This window comes from Rattus norvegicus, chromosome 1, assembly GCF_021556685.1.
Source record: "Rattus norvegicus strain SHRSP/BbbUtx chromosome 1, alternate assembly SHRSP_T2T, whole genome shotgun sequence".
In the NCBI taxonomy this organism is placed as follows: domain Eukaryota; kingdom Metazoa; phylum Chordata; class Mammalia; order Rodentia; family Muridae; genus Rattus; species Rattus norvegicus.
This window is the reverse complement of record NC_141534.1, coordinates 182,088,559-182,114,388: the sequence shown is the minus strand read 5'-3', so window position 1 is coordinate 182,114,388 and position 25,830 is coordinate 182,088,559. Positions and strand designations below refer to the sequence as shown.

The 25,830-nt window shown below is 42.8% G+C and overlaps 1 protein-coding gene across 10 annotated transcripts in view; it reads right to left on the bottom strand.

Annotated features, from left to right (window-relative positions):
- Window positions 1–4,935: 4,935 nt before the first annotated feature.
- LOC134485166 (uncharacterized) overlaps window positions 4,936–25,830 on the bottom strand; it is a 52,654-nt gene continuing 31,759 nt past the window's right edge. For 3 of the 10 annotated variants that reach the window (XM_087610324.1, XM_087610325.1, XM_087610328.1), the window contains 3 exons: window positions 9,631–9,714; window positions 8,291–8,496; window positions 6,420–8,149 (listed from right to left, as the gene is read on the bottom strand). In XM_087610324.1, coding sequence (XP_087466450.1) covers window positions 8,037–8,149; window positions 8,291–8,496; window positions 9,631–9,714 — 403 coding nt within the window. In that variant the 3' untranslated portion in view covers window positions 6,420–8,036. Of the gene's footprint in view, window positions 8,150–8,290; window positions 8,503–9,630; window positions 9,720–10,080; window positions 10,219–12,957; window positions 13,074–25,830 lie in introns of all 10 variants that reach the window. The other 7 variants (XM_087610323.1, XM_087610319.1, XR_015655327.1 and 4 more) reach the window with 5 other exon arrangements.

Genomic DNA, 25,830 nt, shown 5'->3' with positions numbered 1-25,830 from the left:
TATTTATTTCTGACTCCAGGTAGCAGACGTACCTTTTCCTGCATCATGTGCAGTTGTGGGAGGCACAACCAGGTGTTGAACCAGGGTCTTCTAACCCTTGACTCCTTTGGTGAACTTTTTCCTTCCCCCACTGTTCCTCAGATCTTACATTCTAACTCAGCCTGGAGATGCACAGTGTTGAACAATTCAGGGTCCACTGGGTGTCACCAAGCCTGGGGGAGGGGTCTGACCCTAGGGGAGAGGCTTGTACCAGAAGCAAGGTTCAGGCACCCATCCTCAAAAGTCTATTTAAAAAGGCAAATTAATAGTAAATAAAGAACAAGAAAGGGAGATTACTCCATGTGGTCACACTGAGAAGAGGGACAAAGAAGCCCAGTGACTCCCCTGTTCAGTGACTTCAGGAATCCTGAAGAGAGACTGAAGTTCAAATAGAGGGTCAAAGACATGTGCATCTAACAGTCCTGGTCAAAGTGTGGTCCCACCCATCATTGACCCATGACAGTCTGTGCTTCAGACTCACCCTGTAAGTTGGTCTGACAATATGTTAGGACTGTGTGAAATTTCTTTTCCAAAGATAAGTTTCTCCCTCCAGTTGGTGCCATTTCCTTCGCCCAGTGTGAGATACTGGGGAAGTCTCCTTCTTTGGGTCCATTGATTTAATAGTCCAATAGATTGAATAGTTCTCTTTAGAATATCTTTTTTTCTGTCAGTCCAGCCACATGGAGACCCTTTGAAGAGTGATTACAGTTCTAAAGCATGTAGAAGACTGTACCAGGGTACTGAGATGATAGACAATTCTCTACTCCACACAGGTCCACAGCCACACCATTCCATGAGTGGCCACTCCTCACGGCTGCTGTCTTTGGAGGCTTGCTATTGGTACAATCCTGCACTGAGCATCATAAAGTACCTATGAATTGCACAGGACTTTGGTATTGCCAGATAAGTAATTTCACACAGACTAGTTAAGTAAGTAATGGGTTCCTGGGACAGACTGGAATCACATGTGCCCTGCTGTCTAGCTCAACCACTCTGTGGACTTGTCTTATCCATGGCTCCATTTCCTCCTTAAAATGTAGGAAAAAACAATGCTGAAAAAATGACTGAAGAAAGTTATGGCAATTGAGTAGGCGAATTCACACAAAGTACTTAGGAAAGCACCTGTCACACAGTAAGTGCTCAATTAAGTACTGCCACTATGAGAGAGTTTTGAAGATAAAGAAAGTGAATAGAAAGCAGTAAGTTTTAAATTGTGGTGTTCAGAAGAGGGAGGGGTGAGCCTACTCTATATGGTGTCCCAAACAATTAGTTAACTACCTTGCTAGGTCATCTCCTACTGGGAAGACTCCCATATAATTTCTCCTCTCAGTTTGTTGTCAGTCTGCCACATGCTGGTTTTCTGCTAGCAGCAAGAGGGGTATGGAATGTGGTACTGCCCTTGTCTTGCACCCTCCCCTCCCCTCATCATGTGCCATCCCTGCCTTTTCTGCTTCTTCCCCCACTGTCCTCACCCACTGTGAACAGCCTCATGTGGGTCTCTTGCCTTTGAGAAACAGGTTCCACATCTTCATGATTCTTGCTTTCCTCAGGTGAGTGCCTCTGCCTGGAACAACTCACTCCTTGCTTTCCCTCACCACCTATATTTACATCCTTGACCCTGACAAAGCCAGGCTCATAACCCAAAGAGGGTTACAGGCATCAGCAAGACAAGAGTTCATTCCCAATCCTGATGCTTTACACACTCTGTAATTTACGAAAATCCTTTCTCAGAGACCATGGTGGCACCTAGGCAAGAGGACTGGAATCTTCCTTACTATACTTGATAAAGGTTGACAAAACACAGACAAAACTACCCAACATATGATAGATGCCAAGAAGTATTAAGTAATAGGCATTATGAACATGCTGACTCTCTCTCTCTCTCTCTCTCTCTCTCTCTCTCTCTCTCTCTCTCTCTCTCTCTGTAGCTCTCTGTCTGTCTGTATCTCTGCTTCTCTTTCTCTGTTTCTGTCCGTCTCTCTTTCTCTCCTCACCCTCTGTGTGAGTGTGCATGTGCGTGTGTCTATGCCTTTGTATCTGTGTGTCTGACTTGGGGCTGAATCTAAAGCTTCAGACATTGTGATGCATCTCTACTACTTTTTAAATTTTATATAAATTTATTGTATTGGTTTTACTTGTGTTGGGCATATGTGTACACATGATAGCATGTGCCCATAGATCGAAGGACAACTTGTGAGGGCCAGTTATCTCCCTCCATCATGTGGGTCCTAGTTATCTCCCTCCACCATGTGGGTCCTGGTGATTGAACTCAGAACAACAGATAAAGCAGGCTCCTTTACCTATGAGCTATGTTACTGCCTCTTCTTTACTTTTGATGGGAGCTAGGGTTTCACTAAATCACTCAGGGTAGCCTTGGACTCTCTTTGTAGTCCAGGCTGATCTTGAATTTCAATCTCAACACCCAAGTCTGAATAGCTGAGAATGTAGGCCTTTTCTACCAGGCCTGGCTTAATCATCTTTTCTATATAATATTTTCCCACAATCTACTAGATTTGTGACATGCTGTTGAATTATGTTTTTATATATGCTTTACACACTAGATTATGAACATCCTAAAATCAGGCTGGTGATATCTCTGGTATATAGTACAATGCCTTACACAGAGTGGACATTCCATGTCTTTTTATAAGCAGACAGAAACTTGAAACTACCACTGTTTTAGTGGTTCATCCACACATAGAGCTATAGGAATGATAATGATTCAAATGGACATGTGTTCTACAAAGAATCAAAGAAATACATACAGGTAGTAGTTTAATAATCCCCTACAACTGTAGCCCTCCACATTTATCAGGTGTCAGCCATCCAAAAGTTGCTGATTCAGTAGGTCTGGTGTAGCTCTTGATGGCTTGCACTTCCAACTAGTTCCATGATGTGGTCGGTTCATGATCTGCTCTGAATGAACTACTGCTGGAAATGAGGAGTAAGAAGAACCACTGCCCCTGCCCCCACTCCCAATTATTTACCTTTGGAATTTGGTGCAGTGATGGAAAAATCTATGTCTGATGTTGTCTCCCCTCGTGATGTTCTTCTAACTCCTTCATTGTCATGCTGAGGACTAAGCTTCCCACCCTGTAACTCTTGATGACTCATTCAAGTAACATCTAGACCACAGTTGCTTTCAGTCACTCACAGTGGTGACATAAGTGAAGAGCTGGTGCTGAGAAAAGAAGGATCTCACCAGCTCAGTTTCGTCACTTGTAACTGGGAGAAGAATCAAGTGGAGCAGCAGGTGTGAGGACCCTCTTAGCATTTCGAGAGACTCACACCCAAGGCTCCAGCAGTCACATGCACTCCGGATAGGAGTAAAGCACTGGGTACAGTCAGAGCAAGAGAAATGGTTATATCATCCTAACACACACACACACACACACACACACACACACACACACACACACAGAGGGAGAGAGAGAGAGAGAGAGAGAGAGAGAGAGAGAGAGAGAACGCCTGGAAAGGGCCTTGACTAAAGCTTGAGGTGCTAAAGAAAGGACAAAAGTGCCTAGGGTAGGAACACAAATGCAGGAATGACTATGATGGACCAGGAGGTTGGAGACCTTGACCAAATTCCTTCCAGAATTGCTCATTCTGGTTTCCTGACTCTATGCATAAGTCTGGCGGAGCAGTGATCCCCATGAGGCTTGCCAGGCAAACCTTTGTAATAACCTACACTCAGACCAGAAACCACACATAGGATTTTAAGAAAGAAATAGACCTTTCAGCATATGGGAACTCTTCATTTCTTCTATAATTCTCAAAAAATAGTTCATAATTAAAAGATTAAAACAGAAAAAGACCCTTTCCTGCATTTCATTGTTCTTCCTCTCAGAAGTACAAAACATGCTGTTTTCAAGTGAACCTCAGTTTCCTTGTCCCTGTTTACACAGGTTTTAGATGTGAACCATGGGGCTACACTGGGGGCCTTGGGTGATCCTCCTTCATCTACGGGACCCTTTCTCAAATGCAAAGGGACAGCTGAAACAGTCTAACCTCAGAGCTTTTGCTTTTAACCATGGGATCGGCACACTAAGGCAATGGACATGTTTGAAGGGGTTGTATCAAGTATTATGAAGTATAATGCTTTGATTTAAGTCAAGGTAGTTACATAGCTCTTTCTCTCTTTACCAAAGTTAACACTGGAAAACCCATAGAAGCAAGAAGAAAACGCAGGTCCCAAGCATAATAACAGTATAGTGTGAGCCTCTTGGGAATGCTGTCTGGGACTGGCATGTGTCAAGGAGAAAGGGCATTTGCATAGAACTCTGTGGACCAAGGAGGACCAACTAGGGTCTGGGATGCTGGGATGGATGGATGCTTTGGAGTTCTTTTGCTATCTCTTCCTCCTGCCCCCTTCCCCCTCACCATTCCCCTCCCACTCTCCATCCCCCTCCACTTCCTTGAACTTTCTTTCCTGAGATTCATGCTCCCATCTCTTTAAAACCATCTATGATGGTTATTCCAGGAGAGTGTGGCAAGTACTATACTCTTGATTGAAGAATTCCGTCTTCTCTTGAGAAGGTCTGCTGTCCTCTTCAGCCAATCAAGGAGCTTCAGAATGCAAGCACATGAAGCTGTGAGGGAGAGAAGAGGTGCCTACCTCCCTAGCCGATCAGCTCACTAGACCCTGGCAATCAATAGGTAACAAATGACACAGCAGGGTCATACTCACATTCTCTCCTATGGCACCTACACCTGACCTTGACCTTTTCCCCATTATACACTATCGAAGTGTTTGACTGACAGGCTCGGGGAAACATTATGTCATTTTAAAAAAATGGATTTGGATTTGAAGATACAGTTTCTGTGATGAGAGAAAATAGAAGAACACCTGAAGCAAAAGAGTCAGAGTTATAACATATGGTAAATACGCTTAAAGATACACAAAGAGAATTACTTATAGTCTGAAACAAGCATTAGGCATCAACAAACAATACCAAATAGAAATATTATGTGTAAACAATACAAATCCTTAAAGTAAACAAGTCAGTGGAAATACATTAAGAGCTGAAGTTGACTGAAGCAAAGCAAATCAACAAACTAGTGGGTTGTTCTGAGGAAATGATAGACAAATACAGGAAAGAAAGCTAGGAGATATGAAATATAGAATAGACTTTGTGCAATATAAGGAACTCAGGGATGTAGGTAGAAAAAGATCACTCTCTAACTCTATCTGAGAAACTCAAAAAAAATTAAAAAAAAAACTTGTCACATACTCTAATCACTGTTCTGTTGCTGGGAAGAGACACCATGACCACAAGTTTTGTAAAAGAAAAAAAATTTTAAAGCACTTATCTGGAGTTTGTTTACCATTTCAAAGGTTTAGTCCATTATTATTGTGGTGGCAAGCATGGCTGCATGCAGGCAGACTTGGTGCTGGAGAAACAGCTGAGAGTCGTATGTCTGAATCCACAAGCAGGAGGAAGAGAGACTCTGGGCTTGGCATTGGCTTTTTGAAACCTCAAAGTCCATCTCCTAGTGATGTGCTTCCTCCAATGAGGCCACACCTCCTAATCCTTTCAAATCATGATACTCTCTAATAATTGAACTAAGAATTCAAATATATGAGTCTCTGAGGGCTGGTTTTTTTAAAGCCACCAGAGCAAGGATTCAACCTAAGTCATTAAAGATGGTAGGAATTGGTCAGAAGGAAGGGCATGGATAGGGAACAGATTCCAGGCAGAAGAAAAAAAGATACCTCAAATCAAGGAGTCATGAGTAGAAACACAGAATGTCTTCTGAGTTTGCAGCCTGTGTTGTCAGGAGCAAAGACTGTGAAGATCAATGAAGGGCAATGTCAAAATGCAAGAGGCAAGCAAGGATCAGATCAGAAAGGGTCTTGGATGTTTTCCTCCATTCAAACTATGAGAAAACCAAGTCAAACTGTACCGGATTAGGTGAGCTACCCTGTCTAGCACCAGGACTTCCCACTCCTCTTTTTCCATGCAAGAGTTGTTCTGAGATCTTAAGCTTGAAATTTTCAGTATTTGAAGGTCCTTTAAAGATTTGAGAGCAAAAGACTAGGAGTGTAGTTCAGTGGAAGAGTGCTCACCCAGCATGCTCAAGGGCCTGCATTTGATCACCAGCACAAAAAATGATGGGGGTGGTCGTGGTGAAAGTAAATAACAATGGAAAATAGATGAGCTATAAGTTCACATCAGGCGAGTCTCCTGAAACAGGAATGATCCAATTGACAATGAGACATATGAGATTAAAAGTAAAAAGATCAAGCCTAACGGCAGAAATCTGAGAGTCATTGGTATTTAGGGGCCCATGCATTTGGGGGAGTGATTGGGTTGTAACAGTCACACTTCACATAACATTGGGTAAGCATTTCCTCAGGATAAAAATCCAAAGTCAAGAGTAGGAACCTTGAATTTCAGAAATCCAAGGGGAGTCTTTTATTCACAGGGTAGATACCACAGCTTCTATATTTTGGATTAAAACTACATCTTAGAAGTTAAGGGACTTATCCAAGGTCACACAGATATTAGGATACAGAGTCTGAACTCTGAGGAAAATCAGATAGACTGTAGAGCCCAGGTAAGGGAAGGCTGACTCTGCAGTGACCACTCTCACTCTTGCTCTCTTAAAGCCTGACTGTGAAGGAGTCAACAGGCAAAGTCCATGCTATCGTCCTAAAAAGCTTGAGAGTCACTGAACTGGGCCTATGATAAGAAGAGCAAGCTCTGGACTGCAAGCCACAAGCACTGACGCCCAGCATGAGTTTTGTGGTACTCTCTGTGCAGCTGTGACCAAGTCAATTAGAGAATATGGTCCCCGTTTCCTCTACAGATGAAGCCTGAGAGAGTTCCAGACCACCGTGCCTCCTAGATTCTCAGGACTCACCCACCAAGACTGACAACCTCCACCTTTTTCCTGCCAATGCCCTTCGTCCCTTCCATCCATGCCAGTCATTCTAGCTTGGGTTTCCCAGCTGAGGGCTGGGTGTGGATTGTTTGAAAAAAACATATGGCATCTCGGTGCAGCCGAGAGTCCATCGCAAGGGGAAACCATTGTTCATTCATCTGGACCGAGTGACATTCTTTATGCAAGAATAACTCTTGATTAAAGGGTGAGTTTTAATGGAAACTAATTAGGCAAACTCTTTAGCCTGGGCATAATGATCAAATGAGCTGTCACGCCGTACCTGATACAATGATCTCACCCGCTACAAGATTTTATTCCTTAGCAATTACACTCCCACATGGCACTGCGTGCCGTTATTGCCTGGAGCACACATGTCAAATTAAAGAGCAACTTATGCACCTGATATTTAATTATTGCCTCATACTACAGACACCCGGGGAATGTCAAAGTGAGCAGTCTTGCTTGGGAGAAACGAAACTGAAATCTTCTGTAAGAAAGTGGAAACATAGGAATAAAATATGTATAGGCCACTATAGTTTCCTATTCAGCCATCTTACAATTCACAGTTACAAAATCCGATCTCCCCGATCTTGAATAATTCACCATTTCTTTTTTCCTTCAGCTGAAAAGTCAGCAGTAGGAATGATGCAGATAAAGACGCCAGGCCTATTGGAGTTTGTTTACTGCTGTGACTGACGGGGTCTGGACCTGGTCAAAGTAGAGTTCCCTGTGCAAACAATTCTTTCCCTAACAGGTTCTGACAGGAAAAGGGGTGCCTCGCACGCCTCGCTAGCCCAAAGGGAAATGTTTGCCCTCAAGGCTGAGCACTCAGAAAGTCCCACCTTGCATTGCAGTCACACAGGGTAACGAATCTAAGACTTAACCAAAGGCTCTCCCAGATGCACTTGTCCAAAGTCTGAGACAGCAGGAATTCATTGAGATGCTAGGATCCATCCTCACTTGTGCCATATGTTAGGACAGTGTGAAAAACTTTGCAAACATGCGGATGTTGGAGCAAGGTTACAAACTAGAACACAGGGTGGGAGTAACTTTTTAAGCCTCTGGAGCAATTCTGGTGTCTAACTACAACTTGGAGCCACTGGTCCAGATGGTCAGCAGTCAGACAAGGGGGTCCTTGGTGTCATGAGAGCTGCTTTCTGTGCTTCACTTCTTGTGCCTCTGTGCTTCTGAGTATGTCCTTTCAGTTCCTCAGCTTTGTAATCTTCTGGAAAATAGAAGCCAGCATGGGGCAAAGGGAGGGAGGGGATGCTGAGGGAGGAGGCAGGACATCTTGGACTATAGAGTAAATCTACCTTCTTTTGAGGCATGAGGTAGTCCTTTTCATGCCTGCAGAATCTCCACTTACCTTCAACATCAAGGGCTCCAGCCACTTTTCCCATGAAGTCTCCCCCGATTGCCTCAGGAAGAACTGTTCGCCTGCCAGGAGCCACATGCCATGAAGGACCACTGAACCACGCTGCCCTCCTCTGCAGGAGTTTAAGAAGAGGAGCTCCGAGTCTCCAGCAACCATCTGTGTTCCCAGCTGAGCAGATTCTGAGAGTTGTCTTGGTCCTTTATCTCCCAGATGAAGAAATTCAATTACCGGTTATCAGGGCTGCACCGCCTAATACTAAAAGGCCTTAATAAGTGTGTTTTGTATTTAGTAAACTGCACAGCTTGTGAAAAGCCCCTCCAAACATCTGGCAGGAGGCCCAGCAGAGGTAAGGCTGGAGCCTCTAATGATGGCAACATGTAAACAAGTGTTTTGTTTCAACTGATAGTCATTAACTTCCAGTGTCAGCCATATCCCCAGAGGTTGCTTCCTCAGTCTTGCAAAGGCTTCTGGGAAATAGCAGCTGAGGTGGGGCCTGGAAGCTAGAGGGAAGCAGGATGCATCTGCTGATGGAGAGAAGATATGCCCTCCTTTGACGGATTTTGAGGCTATGGGATGATAGGACTCTCGGTGGTGAGACTGTTTGCACTGATGCAGGAAGCCTCAGTTTCTGAGTGTATGTAATAGGATTAACAAAACAAGAGTTCTTCACCAAACAGTTGGGGAAAGCATGCCTTAGCAAGGGGCCGACACAGCTTCTGATACAGATAGCAGTTGATAGTCAAATCTTTGGAGACATTCTCCTTTGTTTAAAAAAAGTTTATATGTAATTTAAACTATATGTGTGCATGTACATGTTGGTATGTGCCCATTAGTGCAGCTACCTAAAGAGGCCATAAGAGGGCATTGGACAACCTGGAACTGGAGATCCAGGGAGTTGTGAATCATCATGTGGGTGCAGTATTATGTTCTCTTCACCCCTGAGTCCTCTCTCCAGCAACAGCAACATTCTTAACAGAGGACCTAAAACTACCAGAGGAGCGTTTGTTCAAATCAGTTAAATTTCTTGGCCCTCGAATTCATGGTGTCTGTGTACTTAAACAAGTTCATAAGGGCACAGGAAGATTTTGTTCTCTCTAGCCTTCAGCAAACAGCAGCCCTGAGTGATCCACTCTAACTCAGATCCAAACAACCATACGTGCAGTTCCCATTCACTGAATGAGTGCTATCTCTGGAGTGCTATGTATAAGCGATACAGGGTCTGGAGAAATAGCCCCTCTGTAAAGTGTGTGCCACACAGCATGAGAATGAAGGTCAGTTCTCTAGAACCCATGGGTAACAGAAAAGTAAAGGGTAAGTGCAGTGGAACATACCTGTGTCCCAGCTCTGGGAAGACAGAGGAAGGAGGACCACCTGGAGCTGTCTTGTTAGCCAGTCTAGCCACATCAGTGAGGGACCTTGTCTCAAAAATAAAGTTGAGAGAAATTGAGGAAGATGTTGAACATTGACCTCTAGATTCCACTTACATGTAAATAAATGAACACACACACACAGAGAGAGAGAGAGACAGAGAGAGAGAGAGAGAGAGAGAGACAGAGACAGAGACAGAGACAGAAACAGAGAGAGAGACAGAGAGAGAGAAAGAGAGAGACAGAGACAGAGAGAAACAGAGACAGATAGAGACAGAGAGACAGAGACAAAGAGAAAGATTGACAGAGACAGAGAGACAAAGGGAGACAGAGAGAGATAGAGGAGAGAGAGAGAGAGAGAGAGAGAGAGAGAGAGAGAGAGAGAGACTAGAAGAATGCAAATCTCAGACTCACTGGAATGAAAAGGCTGAGGCAAACATGTAAAGGATGTTATTCAAGGATCCGTATCTGGGAAGCAGAATGGTGTTGGTTGCCTCTAAAGTTCATATGCTGAAGCTGAAACCTCGGTTCTAATCTGTGTTGACATAGGATCTTTAAGAACGGAGTTAAGGTTAAATATGAGTAGAACTATAATCTCATAAGACTGATTTTCTTACGAAAACTAGAGAAGAGAGACCAGAATCATTGTTCCTGCACACATGGAGAGGAAAAGCCATGTACAGACAGAAGGCTACTACTTGGCAACCAGGAAAGAGACCTCGCCAGAAAACAGCCTGCTGACTTCTTGACCTTGGACCTCCAACCTTTAGAGCTGCAATAATATTACCGTTTCTTAAGACAATGAGTGAGTGATGCTCCTTTATAGGAGCCCAGACAACACCAGGAGACAGGGAAACAGGAAACAGCAGAGGTGGCACAACCATGATAGGACCTCAGCTCACCCGACAGAAGCACCTGAGCTGTGTGCCATTCATGGTGTCCTCGGGCTTCCTAGATTTTTAGAAAACAGAATCAGACTTCCCCCCAAAGACATGTTACCCTGGAAGGGCATCTCTCTTCTGCTAAAGCAATCCTAAAGAAGGCTGACTGGCTGTCGCACACTGAAGCATTGCGTCACAATGTAGCTTCATGGAGCAAGCATACTCTGTTCTTTCCCTCCAGCCCGCTGTGATGCAGCACCTCCAATGTGTCATTGCATTGATCTCCTGGCCCCAGTGAGACGACACTTAGTCCCCAGAACAGGTTTATTCACGTGTCCAAAGGCAGAGTTGACAAATTGCAAAGTCAACAGGGAAAGGACCTCACCCCTACTGGCATCCTCTTACTTTGACAGAAATTCCTGCAACAAACATTCCTTGGCCCTCTCCAGCAGTCTCTTGTCCCCCATAGTGCCTGTATCTCTCTCAACAAAGCTATGTAAAAATGAATGAAATTGGACTGCTGAGGATGAGATGACTCAGCCAAGGTAAGATTGTCACCAAGTCTGATGGCCCGAGTACACACCCAGGACCTACATGCCAAATGAAAAGAGCTCTCACAGGTTGTCCTCTTATTTACACACACAAAGAACTGTAAAGCAAAATGTTAAATGATAAAAAAAAATAAACTTAGCACCTCTAAAAAATGGATACAATGAACCCACAAAAACTTTCAGCACAAAATTTATCCTGTTTACAAGAAATGCAAGAATGGGGGAATGGAGCAGAAATGTACTGAGGAAAGGCCCAACCAATAACAGTCCCAACTTGAGACCCATCCCCTGGGTAGGCACCAATCCCTGACCCTGTCAATGATACTCTGCTATGCTTACAGACGGAGTCTGGCATATCAGTCCTCTGAGAGACTTCACCCAGCAGTTGACTCAGACAGATGAAGAAACCCACAGCCAAGCAATAGATGGAGCTTGGGGATTCTTACAGAAGAATAGGAAGAAAGATTGCAGGCCTACAAGAATGAGAACTTCACAGAAAGAGCAACAGAGTCATCTAACCTGGACCCTTGGGGCTAACAGACACTGAACCACAAACCAAAGGACATACACAGGCAGGACCTAGGCCTTCCCACACAAACGTAACAGATGAGAAGCTTGGTCTTCATGTGGATCCTGAACAATTGAAGCAGAGGCTATCCCAAAAGCTGTTGCCTGTATGTGAGATATGTTCTTCTAGCTGGGCTGCCTTCCCTGGCCTCAGTGGGAGAGGATGCACCTAGAGACACAGAGACTTGATGTGCCAAGGTAAGGGGATACCCAGGGAACCCCTACCTGCTCAAGAAGGAGAAGGGGGATGGAGGAAGGACTGTGGGAGGGGTGACCAGGAGGGGGACAATGAGTGAGACATAAAGTGAATAAGTAAAATAATAATAAATAAATAAAATTTAAATTTAAATTTAAAAGGATACAACTATATATCAATTTAAGAAAAATAAAGTAGAAGTCAAAAAGACTTCATGTCTCTCATTGCAGTACCTAGATCTAAATGTGTGTGTGTATTACATGTATAAACTATATACATATTATAACACACAGAGATATTTTTCTCTTATGAGAAAGCAGGAGGAGAACTATGTGGGGAAGAATAGAGTCTAAAAATATGAAAGATAAACAAATGAAAGGATAAAGGAGATAAAAAGATTTTTGCTTATGTATGTAATCTACATTTAAATATATACTTTATATATATGTACATAAATATGACAAAGTTTCTTCCATGGAAAAGGGGAATCAATAAGAGGTGAGAGGACATCAAAGAGCAATGTGAATGTGGATAAAATGCAATTATATTTATGTATGAAAATGTCACAATGAAATCCATTGTTCCAGAAACAAACCAAAAATGTAATAATACAGTACAGGAAAGTGAACAAAAGTGTAGGCAACAGGGTGACTAAATGTTATCAAGGAGTATTATAAACATGAATGAAAATGTCACAGTTAAGCCAACTCTTTATTTTCAATTCATATAAGCCAATATAATTATTCAACAGAAAGTCACTTTGCCTTCAAGCAATCATATCAGCTGATTCCTCTCATCTCCCTTATCCCACGTGGTGTTCTATAACATCCCATGAAGTATCCATTTATCTTGGTTCTTAAAGTATTATTTTTATCACTCCCATTTTAGAATTTTTTATTTTGTTTTATTTAAATAAGTTCTCCCTATGTCAGCAGATGTGTTGCCACATCCCAAGTTTATAACTTCCCAGAGGCTGGGATATTGATGTGCACCATCAAGTTTGGTATCAATCTAAGTTTGTCAGTAAGAAGGCTTTTAAATGCCAAGGCTTGAAATTTGAAGGCCAGGTTCCAAATGCAGTGACCATATTACATACCTGAAGAACACAGCAAGTCCTCCCCTAACACTTGGCACTGACACACAGTAAAGTTCTCATAGGCCCTTTCCAAGTAGAATGATGGCTTGCTCATGAACATTCTGTATGGACCAAGCCTAGAAGAAAGGCCAAGCACAACATCTGTTTACTCCATTGACGCATTGAGGTCATGAGCCAATTTTCACTCTTTAATTATCTAGATATTAATAAAATATGATTCTTGTTTTGCTTGAGACAGGATCTTGCTGTTTCCTAGGCTACCTTGAACTCACAATCTTTGTGTTCTAGCTTCCTATGTAGCTGTGAGTGTATGCATGTGTATGTGTGCCTGTGTATGCATATGTGTGTGTATGTGTGCATGTGTGCACCACCATGCCCACCTCTCATAATACTGTTTTATAAGAATCCAAATGCATCATGCAAACTTCTATTTTCCAACCACCGTTCTGAATATACATCCTGTAAACAACTCTAATTGTGTGACATATAGAATATAGGCATCCTGGGAATTACATCACATCCCAGGGTCCCATAACCAACTCTAAAACAAAATGACCAGCACTCCCATTACTGCCAGAGTCCTGAGGTTTTGTGCCAACTGGCAGCTGAATAACGAATCGGACCACCAGGGAGAACAGTATTTCATGATGACAGGAAAATGGTACAAAGGTTCCGTGGTAAGAGAAAGCTTGACAGTGTTCCCAGAGACAGAAGGATGTCTAGTTAGCAGGAGCAGTGTGAAGGGTTGTGATGGAAAATAATGAGAATATGATAACGGCCTGGGAACAGGAGAAGGAGAGAGACTGTCCCTTTCATATCACTATAAAGGTCTTGTGTTTTCTTTGTGTATTATATTTATAGAATAGTGGGGGAACCATTGGGGAGGTTCAAACAAGAGGGGGAGTTAGCATAGTTGAAGAGTCTAGGAGATTCCTCTGCCAACAGAGTGAAAAAAGAATTGTAGATAACAAAAAATTGAAAACATAGAGGGCCAGGGGGATGACTCAGCGTGTTAATGTGCTTGCAGCCAAGCCTGAGAACCCGAGTTCAATTCCTAGGGCCTACACAGCCATAAGAGAGAACCCATCCCTGCAAGCTATCCTCTGATCTCTACATTCACACCATGGCCTGTGTAATCACACACACACACACACACACACACACACACACACACACTCAATTTATTGAAATGTGATGAAAGAATTAAATTATCCTCTTAAAAAAATAGAAGCAGGGGTTGGGGATTTAGCTCAGTGGTAGAGTGCTTGCCTAGCAAGCGCAAGGCTCTGGGTTCAGTCCCCAGCTCCGAAAAAAAGAAAAAAGAAAAAGAAAAAAAAATAGAAGCAAGGAGACTTCCTTTGCTTTCTGCTAAATGTCTTATTAAACAGTTGAGCATTGGTTTCTGATCCCAGAATGTCTGTTCACAACTCACATGATCTTCTTCCACCCAGATGCAAGGCTCCCTGAGAAGGTTAGTTTTAATTGTTGTCAAGAGACAAACTAGAATCACCTGGGGAGAGAGTCGGCATAAGGGATTGTCTAGATCATGTTGGCCTGTGGGCATGTCTATGGGAGGGTTGTCATGACTGCATAATCAATGTGGGAAATCTCACCCATTATGAGTATGCCATTCCCTGGGATTGGGCCCTGAACTGTGTAAAAAAGGGGGGAGGGGCAGAAATCAAGTTGAGCAAAAGCATATATCCATTCATTCTCCCTACTCTATGGTTTTAACTGGCTGTATCGAGTCCCCATCTTGACTTCTCTCAATGATGAACTGTAGTGTGGACTTCTAAGCTGAATGAACCCTTATTCCATTGAGTTGCTTTATGTCAGGGTAATTTATAACACTCTTCAAAGACTCGGCCTGACCTGCTGTTGGCCACTCCAGCTATCTCCCCATCTGCACAACTGACTCTTTACAAATTGAGATAGACTGGGTCTTCTGGGTCCCCAAAAGGCAGTACTCTGACACAATGTCACTCATAAATCCAAAGGTGTCCCAAGATAGATGAAGGCAGAGTAGAAGTTGACACCATTCACTAAGTCAAAGCAGAAACTTCAAAGTGATGGGTTTTGTGAATGAATGGATTGAAGGTCCTGAATGTTCTCTGTTAGACTGTATTGGAGGGGTCCTCCACAGACAGAAGAATCATGGGAAAAGATGCAAAGAATCTGACACCCAGAAAACATCTCCTTATCTTGATGGCTGGAATGAAGCTTCCTAGAGGCTTCTTTCTGGGCCAGGTGGGACCTTCTGGCTTCCAGGTTCATTCATTAGTGGCCTGACACTGAACATACCAACTGCACGATTCCTATGCTAACTACTACCACCCAGCCATAGTGAGTGCTCATGATTATATTTTATAGAAAACCAACAACAGAGCTTACAAAGGGGCTCTGATTATGAACTGAGCTGAGAAATCCATGGTACATTCCACATAGTCCCACTACCCATATGGGGTGGGTTCAAATTGACAAAAGAGAGATTGTCAGACTCCCTTCTGGGAATACAGGGCTTCAGCAGACCAGGAAGGAGAAAGGTTCTTCTCCTCCAGTATTTTGTCAGTATCCAAGGAAGACCCAGAGCTTGACAGAGGGGCTAGGTCTAGGAAGAAGTCACTTTTTGAAGCTTTTTCATTTTTTCAATCTTTCTTCAACTGTGTGGTATGTATGTGTGTGTATATATATATATATATATATATATATATATATATATACATATATATATATAATGTGTGTATGTATATATAATATTCAATTCTGATTTTGTTGGAATGTTTTTAAAACAACTATCCCAATACCTAGACTTGATGATGAGACAATAAAGAATGTTTAGATGCTTGATATAGAGTCTGAATCTGACTTGGGTCCTTCAATGAGACCCACTATTAATCAGCTATCATTCTGACTTGTTTTTATCCATCACCTCCCAGAGTCTCAGTTTCCTCATTTGTAAGGTGGGAATAGCCTTTTGCTAGTTTGGTATAGAATTGTTCTAAGAATAAGCAATAACCTATTGAAGCTTCATTTTGCATATTTTGTAAGTGTCAACTCACTTAAATATCCCAGCAATCCCCTATGGGAGCACTAGGCTCAGCTCAGTTTTAAAAGGTCGATACTGAAAGGTTAAAGACTAAAGTCATTGGTTGGAGGTCATAGGACAGCTTAGCTGAGGAGCCTACATAGAAGCACAGGGAATCTGAACTTAGTTCTAATGACCTCGCCTGTCACCTAGGACAGAGTCAACCAAATGAAGGATGGCAAAGGCTCTTTGTCATGTTTATGGACTGCAAGCCAACTCTGTGCATGGACTTTGCTGCCATCAGCAGATCTAGAGCACGCCTCATGGTGGTCTTTATTAAAAGGAAGGGAGATGCCTGGGAGGTACTGAATAAAGGGGAAAGCAATGTGCTACTCCTGCAGAGGCTGGACGCCTTGGTTACAGTGGAGACATTGCTTCCAGGAGAACACAACTGAAGCACTAACAGCAGGAAAGTGGTATGGGAGAAAGAGCAGAAATGTAGACTCCTGTTCTCAGTTGTCACCTGTCATAGGCTCTGGAGCAAGGACAGCTGTCCTCTGAGGTATGGCAGCCAGTGTGAGCTAGCTCTAGAATCCAGATGGAATGAATAAAATACAAAGGAGAGAAACCATGATGATCACGTGGTTTAGGCTAAATAAGGGGGTTCCGGTTCACACTTTGGTCCAGATTCTCTTTTCTGGGTGACTCACCATGTTTGGTTGGTCCAGTTCCTTGTTCAATGCAGAGACTGTGGTGGGCAAGATCAAGGAACCAGGATCTCCAGACCAGTTAGAATCCCATTTTGTTCCATGTGCAAATTCAGGAGGTCAATTAAATTTTAATGCCTTTCACATCTTGAAAATCCCATGTCCCCTAGACTCACTTTACCCACAGCCATAAATTAATATCCTTTGGGCAAACAATTTCATTTAGATCAAATGATTACTTGTACATATGCAAGAGAGAAAGAAAGACAACACACACACACACACACACACACACACACACACCTCCTGAGCCTCATGTTTATAGAGCCCACCCCCACACAAAGCACACAGACAGTCAGGCAGAGGCACAAACACCTGGACTCTCTAAGCTGCTCCTTCCCCCACCCATTCTCTTGGTTCCACTCCACAGCCCCCTTTCCAACTCCCCTGCTGGGTAGCCAAGGGGGCCTAGCCTTCCACCATCTAGTTACCTAAGCTGATGGGCTGGTGCCATCCAATGGTCAGGATCAGAAGTACAGCCTTGGTTTGAAGACCCAAAAGGGATTGGACAGAGCCCAGGGTCATTTAATCCATCTTTCTCTGTCTTGTGAGGTTGTATCCAGAGTTGCCCTAGATAGACCAAGCTGCCTATGGTTGTAAAACTTCTCAAAGGTCAGAGGATTGTCACTGACACTCTGGGAGGCTTTGGGCCAGGCCAGAGCCTAAAAATATTGGGTGCAAATTGTGTGCTCAGCCCCGTTCTAGAAGCTCTATCTGCAGTCTCCTTGGGATCCTCGCACCTGCTGTCTTTGCAGGCATCACTGTCTCTGTTTTAAATAGCTACTACCAAGAGGGGTGACTCTGAGACACAACTCCAGCACTGCCTGACCCAAAAGCCAGGGCTCTTTTTAGCAGCCACCTAGCCCCGCTGAACTTAATCTTCTATGTCTTTGAATCTAATCATTCATTCATTCAATCAATCAGTCAGTCAGTCCATCATTCTTTCTGTGAATGTTATAGATAGGATCTGTGCTAGAATTCAGAGAATTCAGAGAGGTACCAGGGTATGACTTTAAATAGCTTCTAGGCTTCAGGAATCAATGACTGTTGTGTCTTCTAGAGTCCCTAAATATATATCTCTTCTTTGTTAAGCTGTATACAATTCCAAATGGTAAAAATGAGGAAGCCCTAGCCTAGAGTGGGAGGCAGCCAGCACACAGAGGAGGGTAACCAATGAGCTTGAGCAAAAACCCCTCAGTCCACATTTTCCACTGCCCAAATGTGAGCCCAGACACAGTCAAGAAAAGAGTGCAAGAAACTGGTTATCTTGTTCCAGAGGACTGCTGTTTGTGTCACAGGTGAGAGTCAGAAGCACAAGGGTACTTCTAGTGCAGAGAAACTTGACATGTCCTGTCATTCTGACATCTACATCTTCTCTCCATGCCCAACTCCAACCTTTGTCCCTACTCAACTATTCATCCTCACAGAATCCTACTTACCAGGCTCCAAACAGCGCACAGTTCACTAGCTCCTAATCTTTGCTTATTTTTACTAATGCACAGGACTAGAATAATAGATTTGTAGTGTGTGAAATACCAGAAAAAGATATTACCCAGTCCAAAGTGTGTGGACAAGTAAAAGACCCAGATAAAAAGACTGGTCCAAGATCACATGGCCAGCATATGATATTGCATAGCATCAAACAATGTAGCCATCAAATAACTGAGTGCAGAAGTCACATTGCCCTTCCCAGTGTGAGGACCACTTTCTGCCTTTCCTCTTTATCTCCATCCTTGTAAAATCAGAGAAGAAGTCTGCATCGATCAATTCTAAGTCATCTTTTTATAATCCCTTTCCTCTCTAGTTCCCCAGCCCAAGTATAACATAAACCCCTTGAAGGCAGAAAATACCTTCATTTTTCTAAAGTCTTAATTCTAGCACAATGATTACTTCTAGCACATAAATGAATAAATGCTTAGTTCTAGCTGTGCATATCAATATTAGATGGAAGTTAGATGAACAGAAGAAAGAAAGGGGGAGGGGAGAGTGAAGGGGAGGGAGAATTCTTATATCTGTAGTTGATCTTACTTAGTCCTTCTGTCCTCAGTTACCCCAATTACAACCTTGCCTATTATCCAAAGAAGTATTAGAATGCCACGTTAAAAATGAAAATAAAAGCAAGTATTTCTCTTCCCCGTGAAAACAGCATTCGAAGCTGAGCCTGGTGGCATAGACCTACATGGGAGACTAAGATAGAAGAACCACAAGTCCATGAGTTGTAAGCTACAGAGTGAGTTCAAAGCCAGCCTGGACAATTTAGTAAGATGCTCTCTCAAAATGAAAAGAAGACTGTGGATATAGATCTGTGGTTGGGTTCTTATATAGCAGGCACAAAGAAGCCTAGGCTCAATCCTAAGCACCACACACAATAAACCTCTGAACGTTTCCCTACAGTTTAGTGGGTGAACCAGGTGGTTCCCTCACCATACGTATTTATGAAATGAAGGCACACATATACCTACCCTAACTTCGAGGAAAGCTTGATAAATCAGAATTCCCTGAATGCAGCAGACCTGCCTTCATTTTTCAGATTATATCCCTATATTCTCAAATTCCTTTCTGCTTCTCACAAAGTCCGTTAAAACACAAGCCAGCCAGCCAAACCCAGTTCAAATGCTACCTACAAGGAGCTTTTCCAATTCACCTTCTGAGATCGAAGTGTTCAGAACAGGTTGTCTCTGAGCTTTGATAAGCACCATGCAAACTGCCCTTACAAACTGATATCATAGGATTTTTACCTGGGAATCATAGGTGGTCATTTTCTGTCCAACTCTCCCAACATGCTCTCAGCCGCAGAGCTGACACACAAAGTAAGTGCTTACTCAGCATCCCTTGAATTGATGCTTCTCTTACCACACCATATGTTCCAGTTGCCCCTGAGGGTTCAGTTATATTTCATTGTAAAACCACTTAAGTTACTTCCTAGATCATTATAAACAACAGCCCTTCAGGAGCTGGACATAGTGTCTCCAAAGAGCCACAGCTTTAGGGCAAGGACAAACCAGCACTGTAGAGCCAAACACAGTACACAAGCAAACCCTGAGAACGAACTAGAGCTCATGTATAGGAGACTTGAGGAGCCAAATTGTGAACAAAATAAGAAGACTTTTTAAATTGGTGTTGTATATCAATAAAACAGGATGCCAGGGGCTAGTGAGCCCTCTGGTCATACAGAAGTCCAGGTAAAAGCTACAGATAAACACTGAGGACAAATCAAAGGCCATGTGGATTACTTCTGATTGAAAAGGTCTAGGCCAGCACTGAGCATCTACGACTTCATCAGAACTCTAAGAGTTGCCCAAACGATGTCCAGAAATCGGAGTTGACTTCTACTGTTAATTTCAATCTTTTACTTCAGTGTCCTCCATCCCATTCTCAGCTCCCCAAGACCTTTGTCAGCATAGAGGTGCTTATTGGTAAAAGATCATCTTTGTGCTGTTCTTCAATCCTCTTGTCCTACATTATAGGTCACGTGGGTCTTGGTAAAGTTTTCATACATACCATCTTCCCAAACGTCTCAGCATGAATGAGAGTGGTCCCTATACCCACAGAGCTCAGGCATCCACTACAATGTCACGCCCACAACTTTCTCTCTTCTCTTTGCTCATTTCCTCAATCATCTACTGAACTCCCAGATCATTTTCCAAATAACCAGTGTTTACCCATATCTTGGTCTGAAGGTCTGCATTGAAGGTACCTCTGTTTCAGAGTCTGGGTTGGAAGCTGCAGTGCAGTCTTCACAGTGATGGGCGAAAGCACAGTGTCTTGTGACTACTTGTCACTGGATAGGAAATCTAATTTAACCTTGGGCACAGTGACAAACTTGAATGAACCTATTTTGACATGTACGTGAGTCTCTCAGACTGCATAGTGTTGAGTCTTCTCTCCAGAGCAATCAACTTAATGATCCCAAGATGAGAACAACCTGAATCACCCAGGCAGTCTGTAAGTCCAATCGCCAGTGCTTGGGAGGAAACGAGAGGACACAGGTAAAGGCTGTGTGAAGGAGATGATGCTTGGGATAATGCAGACAGAAGCCAAACAATGTCTAGAGTAGTATGGTTCTCAACCTATGAGTTTTAACCCCTTAGGGGTCAAACAACCCTCTCACAGGGGTTGCCTAAGACCACCAGAAAACGCAGACATTTACATTATAATTCATAACAGTAGAAATTTTCCATTTAGGAAGTAGCAAGGAAAATAATTTTATGGTTGGGGGCATCACCACAACATGAGGAACTTATTAAAGGTTTAGAGAGGTTAAGAAGCACTGTTCTAGGAGCATGGAAGCTTGGAGACACAATGCCAGGAGTTCCCCAAAAGCCTATGGAGAGAACCCAAGGCTAATTGCAGCATGCTACTGGATTGCTGGTCTCCAGAATGACAGAGAAAGACATTTCAGTTGTTTTTAACCACCAAACTTGTGGTATCATCTTACAGCATCTCTGAAAAAAAATGAATATGCACAAGGCCCTGGGTTCGGTCCCCAGCTCCGGGAAAAAAAAGAAAAAAAACCGAAAATAATGAATATAAAAGTTATTGTTGTCCTTGTTTGGTTGATGAGGCAACCAAGAATCAAATGAAAAACAAGCTACCCGGAGTCACAAAGAAATTGCATGGGGATGCCTATATTAGACCCAGATCATCCCCACAACACAGGAGCTTCTTCAAATCAGCACAATGAGGGAACTAAGTGGTACAATGTGTCCGACACTGTGCCAAGCACATGACAGACAGTAGGAAGCAGTTCATTCACTCTATCGAAACCATCTTTTCCTATTCCATTTTATCCACTGACTCACTAGGTGGCCGACTATTAGTCAGATAACCCAGACCCTGTTGATCTTTAAGCTGGCGTATCATCTTTCTTAAAGTGGGCTTCGGCCTGTGATACAATAGCACACGTCTAGAAGGTTCTTAGGGATCAACTTGTCGGATAAGTATTTCAGCGCCATGGCAGCTGGTGGAAAAGATAGATTGGAGCCTGTGCCTGGAGTTAATGTCAGTCGGAATTGAAGATGTGCCAGCCTCATCAGGACAGATTCTTTAATTAACCTGCTAATCCTGTCAGGATTGGGTTCACCCTCTTTCTCCAGAAATGTGCTATGTGTCTCTTCCTTCACCACTTTGTCATTCGCTCTATTTCAGACTCAAGGTGTCCTTTAAGGCAGTACTTTAAAAGACTCTCTGTCCTCCAGGGCACGCTGTGGGAAAAGTGGCCTGCAAACATTCCCCACAGTGGAGCCACCCCTGCTTTGATCCAGAGCAGAGTAGCAATGATCTCAACTCAATAAAGCCACACAGAGCAAAGATGAAGGAAGAAAGGGGAGAGACCCTGGTAGTGTTACAGGCACCTGCTTTGGGTTGGGAGCCAGAGAACCAATTTGGTAACTGAAGACTTTCCCAATAGGTGTGTGTGTGTGTGTGCCAGAAGCCAAACTCAGAGACTTGCTAATTGGGGTGCGATAGCTCAGGGACCCATCTATCTCCTCCCCAATATGCCTTTATGCCCACTTATTAGTATTATTACTTTTAAAGTAGGTTCTAGGAATCAAATTCCTGCCCTTGTACTTTGCCTTGTATGCACTCCATTGGTAAATGGAGTCATCTCCCAAGTACAGAAAAACATAATAGTTTTAGGGACAGAAGAGAAAAAAGTCCTAAGACTGCTTGTGGTCTGGGGCAATAAGCTCAGGATCTCCAATTCCAGACTCCACCAAATGACCACACACAGGAGAAAAGAGTACCCTCTAAGTCCATTCCCTGTGCCAGAGTGAGTTATTTATAGTGAATAGTGAAGTTTGTTCAGTTCATGTTTCTGAAGGCCACAAAGTTCAAGACCAGGCAACCTTATCTGGTGAGGTTCACGCTAGTGAGAGCCATGCAGAAACTTACACGTGGCATCACAGAACACTCCATTTCAGCCTCTCCTTCTTTCCTTATAAAGCCATAGTCATACTGGATTAACACCCCTCTCGTATGGCCTCATTCAACCTTAATTATCTCCCAAAGGTCCCCTTCCAAGCACCACAGTCGGATTAAATTATCACTCCCTAGTGATAGGATCCCAGCACAGGATTAAGTTTCAATCTGGACTTTGGCGGAGGCATTGAGAGTCCAGCACCTCACATCCTAATAGTCCAGTTACCCCAAACCAAATGGAGAAGTAGAGACGGAAAGCCACAGGTCGTGTTATCCTCTTTGCGAGCACTAGTATCCCACAAATGGATTCCGCAGCTAAAATCCAACACAGGCAGCACATTTCCAATCTTTCCAACACAAAATGTTAATGAAGAACAAATTTTTAGCCAGGACGTTTTTCCCTAAAAGTTTCATTTTAAAGCTTGAGATCTAGTTGTTCCTCAGCTACTGAAAGAGGGTCAGAGAAGACAGAGTAAATGCGAAAGGAAAAGTTATGAAGGTGGAAGTTTGGAGATGATGATGCCTCTTAGTTAATTAGACTGTTTCTTTCTTTATATAAAAGCTTAGGGGAGGGAATGTTTGCAGTTTGTTTTCCTGTATATGCATTTAGGGAGAGAATCTTTCAAAACTCCATTGAAAAGAGTAGTTGTGAGTTCCAAGGATTCCTCAACTAAACAATTGCCTAGAAGCATTGAAAGAAAGTAAAAACTAACACACACACATACACACACATACATACACACACACACAGACACACACATACACACACTCCCGCACATACACACACACATACACACACACACTCCCGCACATACACACACATACACACATACACACACACTCCCGCACATACACACACATACACACATACACACACACACTCCCGCACATACACACACATACACACATACACACACACTCCCGCACATACACACACATACACACATACACACACACACTCCCGCACATACACACACATACACACATACATACACACAGACACACACATATACACACACTCCTGCACATACACACACATACACACACACACACACTCATGCTCCACAAAACAAACTGATACTTGAAATTGTAAATGTTTTTATAAATGATGAAGGAATAGATGAACGCATAAATTTTCCTCTCAAAAGCTAACCTTATCTGTACTCTACTAACTCCTCGGCTTTCGTTTGCCCTGTAGAGCGTTTGTGGGAGAGGAAGCTTCTAAAACAATGCAGTGTCTCACATGCTGAGAAGAGCACCACAGACCTCAGTGATACCCTGCCAGAGAGTCCCATGATTCTAACCAAGGGGAGCAGCAAATAAGGATTGGCCTACACAGCAGATGACTGCCTTCTGCAGAATACATCAATATCTCTGACTAAAGAATCCTTCAGATAAAGCAGATGAATACTAAGAATTCAAGAATACTAAGCATGCATTATATTCTGAACTGAGCAGGAGGCCGATGCTAAAAGAGACATTATTGAGATAATTGGAGAAATTTGAGCAATGTCTACTCATTATATCAATGCTACATTTCTTGATCTTAATCATTTTATTACAGTTGCATGGAGAAATATTCTCACCCTTGGGAAGCACAATGGTATGTTTAGTGAAAAACAGGAGTGTATTTTTAGATTATAAAGGAAATGTGGTAAAACATGAAGAATGGCAGCCACTGGAGAACTTGAATGAGAGCCATGCAAAATCCCTTTTACTTTGAAACTTTTTGGTTAGTTAAATTTACTTCAAGTTAATCTATAAATAACTTAGGGGTTGCTAGGCAAATCACAACAAATGATACACTGTACCTTCCTTTCTTCTTTTCTGGGTTTTTTTCCTCTTCCCTTATGCCATTCACAACTTCCACAAAAAGAAGTCACCACTCCAAAATAGGAAAATCAATTATGACACACACTACGTGAGCAAATTTCAAACAAGGTAGGAAACTCCTACCAATGCTCTTCAGGCATGTTGCCTGATAGGCAAGCAAAGAAACACAGAACAAAGACATCAGCCTTTTTGGGCCAGAAGAATATATTCCTTCCTTCTTGATTAAGCATTTAAGTTTAGAGAATGTTCTTGAAGAGGGAATTACACATAGAATAGACTGTATGTCCTTTCCCAAAACACTCTCCAGTGCTGAGAATTTTTTGTATTCAATCAAGCCAAGTCTAAAGCACCTACTACCGTGGCAAACAAAAAGCCTGGGAGTGTTCTGGATTTGGAACTCAAGTTCACTCTGTGCCATGACAAAGTACCCCAGCCTGGACAGCTCATACGGAAGAAACTTATTGTCTCAAAGTCATGAAGGTTGAAGGACCAAAGCTGAGGCTTTGCAGGTCTTTTTCAGCCTGCTATTGAGTCATTATACTATGTCTTTTTCCTGGGCTTACAGGTGGCCTTTTTCTATCTGTATAGATTTTTCCCATTATTTACCCTCTGTACTTGTCTTTGGATCCCAATAACCGTCATGCATAAGGTTTACATTGAATTCTGGCCTGCCCTAATGACATAATTTTAATTTTATGACCTCCGTAGAAAACGTATCCATAAATAAGATCACTTTCTGAGTCCTAACCACTACACTTAGACCTTCAGCATATGAAACCAGAGAGATGCACTCCTATCCACAATGCCAACTATGAGCTGGAGTCCATTCTCTTTTATCTAAAAATCAAAAGCACCCGGTATTCAACTCATACATGCTGGCTGGCCAAAAAGTCTGCTGCAGTCCATTCCAAAGGTACAGATTCCACATTCCCAATCCTACACAGAGAAAATGAGCCAAACAATGGAGCATCACATGAGTAGCCCAGATTAACTGCTTTCTGAATTGTTGTAAGATGGATCTGTGGGAAAACATCGTGTTGATGATGACTTTCTATCTCAGTGACAAAGTATCTGCAATAGACACATACGGGGGAGATAGCTCACGGTTCATAGCTTTCCGTCCACAGTCAACTTTATATCTGTAGGATATTCTGTCATAGTGAAGATTAAGTGGTTAGTATGACGTGCATTAGGAAATTCTCTTTCTGGGTCTCTATCTTCTCCTTTCTATTGTGTCTTTCTGTCTATTGTCTTCTGTCTTTATGTTTATTATGTCCTTTCTATTATAGCTATTTTGTCTATAACAAAGATGAAAGAAGGATACCA